This window comes from Martes martes, assembly GCF_963455335.1.
Source record: "Martes martes genome assembly, chromosome: 8".
In the NCBI taxonomy this organism is placed as follows: Eukaryota; Metazoa; Chordata; class Mammalia; order Carnivora; family Mustelidae; genus Martes; species Martes martes.
In genome coordinates this window covers 11639024-11651925 of record NC_137895.1, presented here as the reverse complement: position 1 = coordinate 11651925, position 12902 = coordinate 11639024, and the positions used below count along the sequence as shown (strand labels likewise).

General features: G+C 56.7%; 1 protein-coding gene across 1 annotated transcript in view; it reads right to left on the bottom strand.

The window, feature by feature from the left end:
- The window catches only part of MYH9 (myosin heavy chain 9), a 90718-nt gene that overhangs the window by 25720 nt on the left and 52096 nt on the right, over nucleotides 1–12902 (bottom strand). Inside the window, exons 6-15 of the mRNA XM_080811686.1 lie at nucleotides 10792–10884; nucleotides 10334–10397; nucleotides 9700–9798; nucleotides 9189–9332; nucleotides 7895–7990; nucleotides 6719–6837; nucleotides 5005–5157; nucleotides 3851–4024; nucleotides 2096–2269; nucleotides 111–225 (exon numbers count right to left, since the gene is read on the bottom strand). Of these exons, the coding sequence (XP_080667812.1) occupies nucleotides 111–225; nucleotides 2096–2269; nucleotides 3851–4024; nucleotides 5005–5157; nucleotides 6719–6837; nucleotides 7895–7990; nucleotides 9189–9332; nucleotides 9700–9798; nucleotides 10334–10397; nucleotides 10792–10884 (1231 nt within the window). The remainder of the gene's footprint in view (nucleotides 1–110; nucleotides 226–2095; nucleotides 2270–3850; nucleotides 4025–5004; nucleotides 5158–6718; nucleotides 6838–7894; nucleotides 7991–9188; nucleotides 9333–9699; nucleotides 9799–10333; nucleotides 10398–10791; nucleotides 10885–12902) is intronic.

Here is a 12902-nt window from a genome sequence, read left to right as displayed (position 1 = left end):
GGGCGCAGGCCCGGCCCTCGTCCCAGGACTGTGGCGAAGGCAGGCAGCCGAGGCCAGCCGAGGCCAGCCGTGGCCATGGGGAGGCAGGGGGCGGGGGGCAAAGGGCGTACCATCCTTCCACAGCTCCGAGACGAACTTGTCGGAGGACTGGTGCAGGAGCGTGGCGATGTTGTCGTTCAGCGGGTCCATGTTCTTCATCAGCCACTCGTCAGCCTTGTAGTCCACCTGCGAGAGTCAGGGGCCCGGGTCACAGGCTGCTCTGGGGACACAGGCGCTCCGGAAGCCAGCCAGCCCCACGGGTGAGGAAGTTTAAAAACGCGAACACCCCTCGACCTGGTATTTCCTTCCCCAAGAAAGGAGGGAGTGAGGAGGGTGGCAAGGGCGCAGCAGGACGTTCTCGGCAGTGGGACGGGCAACAGCGAGAAAACTACCCACAACACATTATCCAGCAGCGGGGGACTGGCTGAGAAATTTAGGTTGTGGCAATATAATGCAATACTCTTTTTTTACTTTATTTATTTATTTATTTGGTAACGTAAGTATAAAGAAAAAAAATTTTGGCAGGACATAACCCAAATGTTACAATATTTCTTTTAATTTACAGGGCAAGGATTTTTGCTTTATCTTTTCAGGATGCCTGAGTTTTCCCTGAGCTTGTATTATTCTTATTTTCTGAAATACATTCTTAAATCCACTGTACTTTCACAGCAAAGACCCCAGAAAGATACCCAGCGCAGGCCGCCTCAGCCTCCCTCTTCCGAACCCAAAGCATGGTGCAGAGGTGACCACTGTCCTGGGGCCAGCACTCCCCTACCGCCCCGTCTAGAGGTTCCCCCACAGGCACCCATCGACTGTGCGGTGTGTGATGCTGGCTTCCTGCTACCTCCCGGGAGGCGCCGAAGCCCCCGAGACCGTGTCCTGGTCGCCCAGCACAGCCAGCACGCCTGCAGCCCAGGCGTGGGTGCACATGACCAGGTTCACCATTCAGGCGCACCGGCGGGCTTTCTGGTGTGACTGGGTTTGGGCATGATAAATAACACTACGATAAAAGCTCTGTGCGTGGCTCTACACGGGCATTTCTGACAAAGACAGGAGGGGGAATGCAGGCTCAGGGTCACAAGCTTTGTGCCTCAGCAGCCACAGGAAGCTGACCAGCTGAGGCCGGGCCGGGCTGCCCTCCCCCCACCCACCCTGAGCAGCAGGCGGGGACCAGGTGCGGGCACCAGGTGCCTCTGGGGAGCAGAGCTGGGAGAGCTTCAAGACCCGCCTGGCCCAACTCATCCCATGTTCTGGCTGCACCTGTTAGGAGCTTCCAGCAAGAACACAGAACTTGCTGAAACCAGCTTTATCCAAAGTCCAGAGAGCTCTGTGCACTCAGGACACCCCTCCTCAGGTCGGGACAAGAGCAGTTTTGCCATTTTGTGGCTGGGCAGCCTTGGCAATTAACAGAGCTGTCCCTCACAGCGGTGGCTCTCCACCAGGGCCACTGTGCCCACCCTACGTGTGGCAATGCCTAGAGACCTTCTGCTCACACATAGGGAGAGTGCTAGTGACCTCTGGTGGGCAGAAGCCAGGAGTACCGCTGAACATTCCCCAACGCACATGACAGCCACAGACACCGCAGACGGTGCAGCCCGAGAGGCCAGGCATGCGAAGGCCGAGCAGCACCAAGCACCAGGCCACACCTGCTCACTGAACACACGTAACTGTGCACAGCGGGGCTTACTGATTTTCCAGATGAGGCGACCACAGCTCGGAGAGATTAACTGACCCACAGTCCCACCACTGACGAGTGGCAGGCTCTCATTCAAACTCCAGCATCTGTCTGTAGCAAAGATCTCCCTTCCACGCCCAGAAAATGCATCTAACGACCAGACCACTGAGTACCTGTCCGAGCACTGTCCAGGCAGGCTGCGAGCTCCCCGTACTACGGTGCACAGCACGGGGCTCCACGAGCTGGGAGAGCCACGCAGATGCCAATCCCTGCCACAACGGACCCGCCGGCCGCCCCCAGGGCTGCCCTGCCCCTCGGCGTGGACAGAATCGTCTCCTCTCCCCTCCCCCCGGCAGGTGCAGCCATGCGAGCTCGCCTCACCTTGCCGGCATAGTGCATGATGCAGAAGTCGGCTCTGTCCTTCAGCTGCTTGGGCTTCTGGAGCTTCGGGTGGCCGCCCTGTTCCTGCACCACCTTCTCCACGAAGCTCTTGTCGGTGGCTTTGGGGAACCAGCACTCCTCGTCCAGCAGGGCCAGGATGCCAGGGGGCCCTGCCTGGGAAAAACGCAGCACCCCACAGGTGAGTACGACCTGGGGACCCACCCCACCCCTACCCTTCACGAGAAGCCAGAGGTTAGGGTTCAGAACCCCCAGAGTCTCAGCAGAAGGTGGTGACACCTGCCCCCACAGAGGGGGTAAAAGGAAGCATCAGCAGAACTCAACTCGGGAACTCCAGTCTGAGGCACCCATTTGGCTCAGGGGATATGGCACATGACTCTTGACCTCAAGGTTATGAGTTCAGGCCCCACACTGGGTACTGAGCTCACTTTAAAAAAATTCTAATTTAAAAAGAAACTTCTGGGGCGCCTGGGTGGCTCAGTGGGTTGAAGCTTCTGGCTTCGGCTCGGGTCATGATCTCAGGGTCCTGGGATCGAGCCCCGCATCGGGCTCTCTGCTCAGCGGGGGGCCTGCTTCCTCCTCTCTCTCTGACTGCCTCTCTGCCTACTGGTGGTCTCTGTCTGTCAAATAAATAAATAAAATCTTTAAAAAAAAAAAAAAAAAGAAACTTCTGAGGTCTAGGCTGTGGCCGACACACTTTAACCAGATGATTCATCAGAGTCCGTGCCCTGGAAATCACATGGTGGGTTTGACAGGTATGCGCCATGACCCGCACACCCGGGGCACTGTCCTCTACAGGCACCTGCCCCCCTGAAGCCACTTGGAGACACCACCCCCCGTAATGCGTATGCACCCCATGTGGCGAGAGCCCTGGCAACACGCTGGATTGACAAGGAAAACTGAAACACTGTGGAGCTTGGCTAAGTGGACTCCAAGGCAGATGAGGTCCTGCTCACTGAAAACCTCAACTGATTTAAGAAAAACTCATCACAAAAGTAAAATGCTTGACGTTAGGCTCAGGAATCGTTTCAACCCCTGTCCCCGCCTTAACACTTCCAAATGCACAAGGTCCCTCCCAGGTCCTCCAGCAACTGGCATGTCAGGGTAACTCCAGCTGTACCCATTTCCAGCAGCTCAGGACTCTGGGAACGAGAGATAACCCAGAACAAGAAACGGCTCGGGTTCCATGAAGGAGCACATTCTACCCAACCTAAAACACAAGCAGGCGACCCCAGCTGCTCTCCAGCTACTGCTGCCCACCCACAGCCAATGCCGGGGGCCGGCAGCTCTGGTGCGGAGTTAGTCCTAAGGGGGGTGGGGGCAGATTCAGCACCTGCAACGGAAGCAGCATTCAACACCATGGCTCTGCCCATGGCCACGCGGCAGCAGAAGCACCTTGGGACAGGATGCTACGGCATAAAAGCACGCCTGTTTCTCTAAAACAAAGAGGGGCTTGTTGAGCCCACCCCTCAGGTAAACACTGGGTGGTCTCCCGGGACAGAAGACAGGATACTTGGGCACCAGCCACAGCCCCCCATCGGTCGGCAGCCGGGTGAGGCCCCCAGGCACCAGATCTGAGCCCGCGGGCTTATTCCTGCAGATGGCACCGACACAGAGCGGAGCCAGACACAACGCCTCCACCCCATGTCAACGTGCAGCGGGAGGTGGGGCATGGGCCCCCTTCCCTGGAGGGGACGAGTGATAAGCCAGGTCTGAGGTCAGAGGTCTGGCTCTTACTGGCTTCTCGATGAGGTCGATGCAGGGCTGCAGGTCGAGGCCGAAGTCGATGAAGTTCCACTCGATGCCCTCGCGCTGGTACTCCTCCTGCTCCAGGATGAACATGGTGTGGTTGAAGAGCTGCTGAAGCTTCTCGTTGGTGTAGTTGATGCACAGCTGCTCGAACGAGTTCAGCTGCAGAGAGAGAGGGCAACGTCAGCCCAGTGCCCGCCCTCCCGCCGCGAAGCTGAGGCCCCTCAGCGAGGCCGGGGGTGGGAGTTCAGGATGGACCTCCTCAGGCAGCTGGGTGCGGGCCCCCGGGGGAGCCCAGACCGGCAGGCGGCCTTCCCTTATCAAACCCAGAGCAGGGGTTCCTCACTGCCTGGGGCCCATGGACCTTTCTAGAAGTTTGGTAAAGCCTCTCTCAGAACAGAGTTTGAAAGTGAATAAAATAGATGGACTAATGAGAAAGGAAAACAGTTATGTGGAAATGTTAATTATGAAAACACTGTGCCACACGAACACGTGGTATTTCCTTATTAACACGCACAAGCTTCGGGCTCCCTAACACCCAGGACGCTGAGGAAGACGAGCGTGAAGGGACAGCACGTCGTCTCCACCAACCACTGTGGTGTGAAAGCGTCTGCTTCGCCCCAGAGACAGATCCTGAGCACTGCTAGGACAACTGTGCTTTGTCAATTCTGCTCAATTCCCAATTGAAAGGAAAGGCATCACATCAACGAGATGTTAGTGACAAACGGAGGTAAGTCCCCTGCCACCGCCTCCCTCGGAGTTCACGGTCTCTCTCTGAAACCTGCCTGAGGCTGAGAACCTCTGATCTATCCCAAGTGTCACTTTTCCAGCCAGACCTCAGTCTCCAGGGCCACACACAAGGTCTTGTCCAACACTCAATTAACAGTTGCTGGAAGAGTCCATCTGAGAAAGCACCCGCCTGTGCAGGCTCCCAGTGCACGCACCAGAAGGTCCCGTTCTCACCAGCACTGCCCAGGTGGGGGTGGGGAGGGTGCTTGCTGGAGCTTAAAATACACCCAGCTGATGTGTCCTGTCTCCACGCGAGGGAGGAGCTGGCCCACTCAGACAGCCACGGGGCCAGAGGAGAGAAGACTCCTTGCCCAGGGAGCAGGTGGCCCAGAGAGCACGGGAGGGGAGCTCACTTCAAAGATCTCGAAGCCAGCGATGTCCAGGATGCCGATGAAAGAGGCGCCCTGCCTCTTGGTCTTGTCCAGAGCCTTGTTGATGCGCAGCACCAGCCAGCGGAACATTCGCTCGTAGGTGGCCTTGGCCAAGGCCTCGATGGCAAAGTCCGCCTGGGGTCGGGGGAGGGAGGGGACACGCCCAGGGGGACAGAATGTCAGATGCAAGGAGCCTCTAAACCTTGTAACCCTTTGCTCCAGTCACTCCACCTGCGCGGCTGTCCCCCAGAGAGACAGCCCTAAGGATAGGAAGAAAAGCTTCGAGCGCAAGTAGGGTCACCGCAGCGTTATTTACAATGACCTGAAACTGAAACAACTTAGGTGCCTGACAATGCACACACAGCATGAAGTACTCAGACATTCGCAAAATCCTTTTTAAGATAAAGAGGGACATACGGAGGCATCTACAGAAGAAATGGTAAGACACATGAGGTCTCCTTCAAATGTGAGAGGTGGGGGAATAAGATTAATGGTGAGCCAAGACTGGCCGGGAGTCGGGAACTCTTGAAGCTATCTGTGCAATGGGCACGTGGGGCTCATTACACTCTCTTATTCTGCAAATGCTGGAACAGTCCCACGATAAAAAAGCCAGGGTGACAACTAAGTTTTAGAAAGAAAAAGCCTTGAGGCGCCTGAGTGGCTCAGTTGGTTAAGCATCCAACTCTTGATCTCAGCTCAGGTCTCGATCTCAGGGTCATGAGTTCAAGTCCTGCGTTGGGCTCCACACTGGGCATGGAGCCTACTTAAAATAAATAAAATAAAATTTAAAAAAAAAGAAAAGAAAAGAAAAAACCTTGCAGGAAATAAAAAGCTGCCCAATACTTGTCACTGACTAGGACTGTGACAATTTTTTTTTCTTTATCTAGATTTTTCTGAATCTTAAGCGTTCATACAGTCGTTTCATAATGGAAAAAAAATAAAGGTTCTTTAGTTATTAGGGAAATGCAGTTGGTAGTAATTGTGCACGTTGTCTTTTGAAAACAACGTTCCTTGCTGTGGTAGGACGGCTCTGCCGAGCATCACCCACGGGCCCACAGCCACCAGTGTGGGGTACCAGGGACGACACCCCTAGGAAAAAGGACTCATTAATGTGAACTCTGAAGTATTTTTGAGAGGTGGGGTACAGCATCTCAGAGCCCCCCATCACCAGTGGCAACAGAGGGGCCTGGCTGGGGTGGGATCCCAGCTCCTAGGGGAGGCAGGCCAGCCCATGTGGCACAGCCGAAGGAAGACACTGCTGTCTCTCACCACGAGACAGCAGGCTGTGGGGAGACAGCTGCTTGGCACAGGCTTTGAGGGCGATGGGTGCCGCAGTCCCGGCACCAGAATGAGTTGTGCTACGGAACAGCAAGTTTCCCCTTCACTCTACACCAGAACGGGACAAGCATCCACTCTCGCCAATCAGTACCCCCGTGTCGACTCCATGCAAAGGAGCACAATGTACCCAAGGCCATTCCTAAGCCAGGGGCCTGGGGCAGCATCCTGTCTCCCTGGACCAGTTTTCTCATGTTCTCGCTGGGCGTAAACACCACCCTATTCCCTGAACTCCTGGGAGGACTGAATGAGGGACCCAGGCAAGGTGCCCATCACAATAGTAGCCCAGAGCGGGCCCCGAACCAGCCACCGCAGCAACCCTGCCAGGAAAGCAGCCCGAACCCCCGGCCAGAGGGCCTACCTGCTCCTTCGTCTGCGCCTTCTGGACGTAGTCCCGGCCCACCTTGATGCGCGGGGTGAGGATCCCTCTGGTGAAATCCGTCACGTTGATACCCAAGAGGTGGGACACTTTCTGGGCAGCTGCGATTTTTCAAAGAGTAAGGAAGGGAGGGGTGAGAAGTTTTAATTAAACCCAAGAGAACGAGTCCCTCTGCTCAACCGAGAGGCGGTAACTGAGCGATCATTACCAGGACAACTGGCTCTGGGCCCTTCTTCAGCCCCACGCACGACGCCCAGCTCTCCCCTCAGACCCCATGGCCACGGCCCCTCCTCACAGGGGGCCCGGGGCTGGTTCCTCTGCACAATCCTGACCACACAGCGAGTGTGGAAGTGGGTCCTACCCGCAAACAGGACGCGGAGGAGCAGCCCCCCACCCCGGCCCCAGGGCTAGGGGGCGCGACAGCACACAGCCCCTGGGAACATCTCTTACAATCCAAACACACATGGGTTACATTTTCTCAGAAGCCCCAAGAACGGCACATTACGGCTGACAGCTTAAATGGGGTCATTTGCAGTGACTCGGGGGACGGCAGTGGCCGAGGAACAGATGTGGGGATGGCAGCGGCCCGCTGTCCTGACGTGCTCATGGGGAAGGCGTGCAGGACATGGAGCGAGAGCAGAATCGTGGTTTTACTGACTGGGACAACCGGTCTGGCCAGAACGACGGAGGGAAACCCCGGTCCACACAACCAAGGGCTTTTCCAGCTCCTTCTGAGGCTTACTCCCTGAGGATATGCCAGGGTGACATTTGTATTTTATTAAAAGAAAGAAAGAAAAATAGATAAATAGATGGATAGATAGACAGATAGATACAGAGCGTGGGGCGCCTGGGTGGCTCAGTTAAGCGCCTCCCTTTGGCTCAGGTCACGATCCCGGGGCCCGAGGATGGAGGGCTCCCTGCTCAGCAGGGAGGACTCTGCTTCTCCCTCTGCCTCAGCCCTCCCCCCACTCACGCTCTCTCTGTCAAATAAATAGTTAAAATCTTAAAAAAAAAAAAAAAAAAAAAGGCGCGACAGCCAGCCATAAATATACATATAATGTATATTTGGTTTGGCTGGAATTCCTGAGGCTTTTTCCGAGCAAATCCAAACCCAGATCGCGGGCCCTGTGTTCCAGGTGTCGGGACCATGAGCATTACCTGTGTTGTCGGGCATGGACGCCTGGTCCGTGTTGCGCTCCTTCTTGAAGACAATGTTGCCAAGCTGAAGAACGCCCGAGATGACTCGCAGCAAGCCTTTGGGGGACAATCAAAGGCAGCTCAGAACTGGGGACGGGGTGGCTGGAATAAGCCCCTGGGTGGGGCCGGTCCCTCCCCCAGGGGCCCCTGAAGAGGACAAGCCATGAGGTGGGCCCCACCACCCTGGAGAGACAGACCTTGGCTTGGGCAGCCCTAATGCTTGGACCCAAGCTCTGTTAAAACTCCCAAAACTGGGGGCGCCTGGGTGGCTCAGTGGGTTAAGCCTCTGCCTTCAGCTCGGGTCATGATCTCAGGGTCCTGGGATCGAGCCCCGCATCAGGCTCTCTGCTCAGCGGGGAACCTGCTTCCCCCTCTCTCTCTGCTTGCCTCTCTGCCTACTTGTGATCTCTCTCTCTGTCAAATAAATAAATAAAATCTTTAAAAAAAAAAAACAAAAACCTCCCAAAACTGGGGCGCCTGGGTGGCTCAGTCGGTTGGGTGGCTGCCTTCAGCTCAGGTCATAATCCCAGGGTCCTAGGGTCGAGCCCCACATTGGGATCCCTGCTCAGCAGGGAGCCTACTTCTCCCTCTCCCTCTGCCTGCTGCTGTGCCTACTTGTGCTCTCTCTGTGTCAAATAAGCAAAAAACCTTCAAAACAAAACAAAACCTCCCAAAATTTCTAAATCTGGACCAAGAACATGTCTCTGGCCTCAGGGCCCACTGCCTAGTTTTATAAATGAATGGACAAAACCATGCCCACCATTTACATACTGTCTGTGGCTGAGCCAAGGTGGTTCCAAGCCTCATGCCAGAGAACAGGGTGTACTCTCCCTCTCCCCCAATCTTTCGAAAATAAAGCCACAGGCCTCTCTATCCTCCTTCTGAGGAAACAGGAAGGCACAGGCATGTCCCACCCCTCACCAACGCAAAGGTCCCAGCCCTGGCCCCTTCCCATACCCCACCAACACAAAGCAGGAATGGAGACGACCCCAGCCCTGAGCAGCTGAGCGCCTGGCCCTATTCTATTCCCCTGGGCACGAATGCCTGTGGGGCCACTGGGAGCAAACAACCCTAACACTCAAGCCTGAGGTACCATTTTCCCACAATCTCAAGACCTTCCTCCCGGCCTCTACAGGACTCCCTCAGACTCAGAGCCAATGGGAAACTCTCCCCAGGCTTCCCAACGCCTCCAAGGGTGTGGGATGAGCAGCCCCCCGCCTCCCCTCCTTCAGCCACAGGAGGCCCAGTTCTGTACCCATTTGTTCCTCTTCGGGGATGCCCATAATCCTCATGGCCTCCATGGTCTCCTGGAACATGTCCTTGTCCTGCTGCCCGGGGATGGTGACATGCCCATTGGACAGGAAGCGGTATTTGTTGTACGGCTCCAACAGGAGGTCGGCTGGGAGGGGTGGAGGGCAAAGACGGGTCGGGGAGGCGCCGCATCCAGTGCTCTAAGCTGCACTGTGACCGCCAAAGTGTGGGACAATGGGAAGCAGCCCTCAAGGCCTGAGACGGCCCAGAACTGCAGAGTAGCCAGGAATGTTCTCCCCTTAGCATGTGAGACTGCCCTCCATGGAGCCTCGGAGAGCGCCGGGGCCCCGAGACTCACAGAGCCAGACCGCACTGCCCTGGCTTTTCTCTGGCGTGGTCAGAACAGAAGGCCAAGGCCTTGGGAGATGACGTTTCCATCCCCCCCCCCCCCCCGGAACGTGCGGCCCGACGGGGGCCAGCAGCCCATAGGCCAGGCCGCTGGGCCCACTACTCACTCTTGAGATGCTCCCCAGCCCCGGACAGGAGGTAGTAGAAGATGTGGAAGGTCCGCTCCTCCTTGGCTTGGCGGATGGCACGCGATTTCTCCAAGAGATCTTCGCAAACGTTAAGGAACTGTGCATCAGCAGAGAAGGCACTTTCCCTACCCCGGCCAAAAGCAACTGAACCTGAGCAGGCGGCATATGGCAAAATAAAACCAACTACCCTGGCTTTCTCCTTCGAGGGGTACGGCCTGCCGAACAGCAGATCTCACACTCAGAGCCCTGTCTTTGAGGAGCCCCCTCTCACACGGGGATGGAGAGCAGGTCACTGTCGCCAGCAAGGCTGGAATGCCCACGCCAGGGAGAAATCGAGTACCACCTGCTCAGATCCCGCCCCTCCGGGAACCACAATGGACGGTCTTCGTCATCCCATTCCTTTCGAGGTACAACTTTGTCCGGCTACTAAAGAACCATCCAAGTTCAGGGTCCGGGATTCCATGAGCTGCTCACAGCACTCCTCCCAACACCGCAGGTGAGGTGCCCTGAAAGGCCCGTAATGAGGGAGAGCTGCCGGAGCAGCTGCTCTGCACCAGCGTCTCGTCCCCTCCCGCCTGGAACCAGGACCCCGGCGGCAATTAACCAAGGATACAAGTCTCAATGTTGGCTCCAACGATATAGCCATTGACATCAAAGTTGATACGAATGAATTTGCCCTAAGGAAAGACAGAGGAAGCTATCAGAGGACCCCCCTCCTACAGCCTAAGGGACAAAAGCTTGGGAGGCCAGGGGCCCTGTGCCCACACTGCCTGAGTACTCTGGACTCAGAGGGCCAGGACATGGTCGAGAGGCGCCCACACCCCTCTGCTGAGGCACAAGAGTGTCCCCCACTCCTTGAGTTGGCCCCAGGTTCTAACGGGCTGTGGGCTACAGGGACAACCGGTGGGACTGGCAGGTAACCCCCTACTCTCCCCCACTGGCCTTCTGCCACCGGGCTGAAGAAGCCACGTATGCAGAGCTACACCGACTGGAGGGCAACAAGCCAGAAGGCGACACGTGCCGAGCTCTGGGTGGGAGCCCGGGCCCCGCAAGCTGGACGCCTCTACTCACAAATCGCGAGGAGTTGTCGTTCTTCACCGTCTTGGCGTTCCCGAAGGCCTCCAGGATGGGGTTGGCTTGCAACAGCTGCCGCTCCAACTCGCCCTAGAAGGGAACCCGGAGGGGCAGTGAAGGCGGCGCAGCAGCTCGGGCTGCCAAACCTGCTCCGCCAGGCAGAGGAGGACGGCGGCAGAGCCGTGTCGACACGCCCACCGTGCCAGGGACGGAAGCTTCCAGGCGGGCTCTGGCCACGCCAACCTTGGCCTGGCCCGTGTCACTCGGGAGCAACCTTCCCACCAGGCCTTTGGAAACCTTCACTGGTTCGGACTGACTTACCAGGACCGACCAACCCGTGTCCCTAGAAAGGGAAGGTGGGTGGCTCTCTCCGCTCTCGGAGTCTGGGACGACAGCCCAGACCAACTGTGGGGGACGCCTTGGGAAGCAGCACTGAGAACCAAGGAGAGGTGCCATGTCTTCTCGGGGACAGAGTCCCCACCCTCTAGGTACAAGGGCTTCTCTCTGCCCTCCGTGCCTCTAAGCCCCACCTGACACCCAACAACATTTTTTTTTCCTTTTCACAGGACAAGGAGACACGAACTCATTTCATCTGTGTCCTAACAAACACTGCATTTTCCTCGCTGGACCCTGTCCCGCCAACCCCCAAGCCAGCAGCCAGCATGTCAGGTGTCCGAGTAGGGGGTCAACAAGGCCCACTATGGGTCCCGAACTGCTTATCAAGAACACTGATGAACTCTACTTGTGGTCTCATGGGACGCAGTGGATGACAAAACACCCCCTTATGCCTTCTTAACCCTGGGTCCTCGTGAGTCTCAGGTTAGGCAAAATCAGGTGGCCCCATTTCACAGAAGAGAAAACGGAAGTCAAGGGAGCAGACATGATTTACCCGAGGTCACCCAGCTCTCCATCAGCAAAGCAGGTACTGATTCAAGTCTTCTCCCTCACACCTATCCGTCACCGCCACATGTCCCGCCCCGCCCCAGCCCTGCATGGGGCTCTACCCTGTCAGGTTCCATCAACTCTGGAAGCAGCCATCACCTTCTGAGCAGACCAGGTAATCACTGACACTGGCCGAGAAGAATTGGGCTCTCATTCACCTTAATACCTGGGCTCTCTCTAGGGGGAAAGAACATCACACGGGGCCAGGCTGGCTTTTGTATCTATTAGCGAGGCTGGACTCGAGCCAGGATTTTCCGGGAACGGCTGCCTGTGAGTGATGAAAGGGAAAACTGGTAGTAGCAGGAGCTCCCAGGAGAGTCGTGAGGTTTGGGCACACCTGCTGCAGACAAGGCGCGTCTGCAGAGCCCCGAGCCCACCAGAGGCGGGAAGGGGCCCGAGCAGGCCCTCCTCCTCCAACAGCCATCCTTGGCTGGGGCTCCCCGCAAGGGCAAGGGAGCCTTCTGTTTTCACGCCACAGAGATGAGTAAAGGAAGGTCAGCAGAGCCATATAGAGGGGTAGGGGTCGAAGCCACTGGACACACCATCCCTGTGTGCTTGGCACCAGCAGTCCCAGGACGTGCCCCCCACCCCAATGCCCCAAATGGGCTGGGAGGGGCCTGCGAAGCCAGGTTTGGATGAGCACTGCTCCCCCACCCACTAAAATGTTCCTCTCAAAGCACAGGCCAGGCTGCCAGGCTGGCTGAGCCACTCCCATTCCTGTTTCCATGGGCGGATGGGAGCACGGTCCCCACCAGAGCCCGCCGCCGCCAGCCCCATCTTGGAAGCAAAGCTGAGGTCTCTGTTTTGGGACCGCATGCTGTTGCTGTGGAACATGGAGCCGCCGGGCCAAGTAGGGAACAGCCGCTCTGGAGGCCAGAACCAGGCTCCATGCACACAACAATGAGGGCTAATGTTTGGGCTCTTCTTTACTGACCCACAACTGGGCACAGAAAAGACCTCTATTTTTCAACAATATTTGCATACAATGACATGAGGAGTTCCTGCTCGTAGTCTATACTCCTATACTATGGGTGATGGAATCACCCATCTGGATTCTGAAGGGCTTTACTGGGGTGTTTCTGCCAGTGGCTTCCAACTAGTATATAAAAAGCAGAAGGAGAAAGAGGAGGAGGGGCCAAAGGTCACTGCTCAGGCTACAGAGGTCG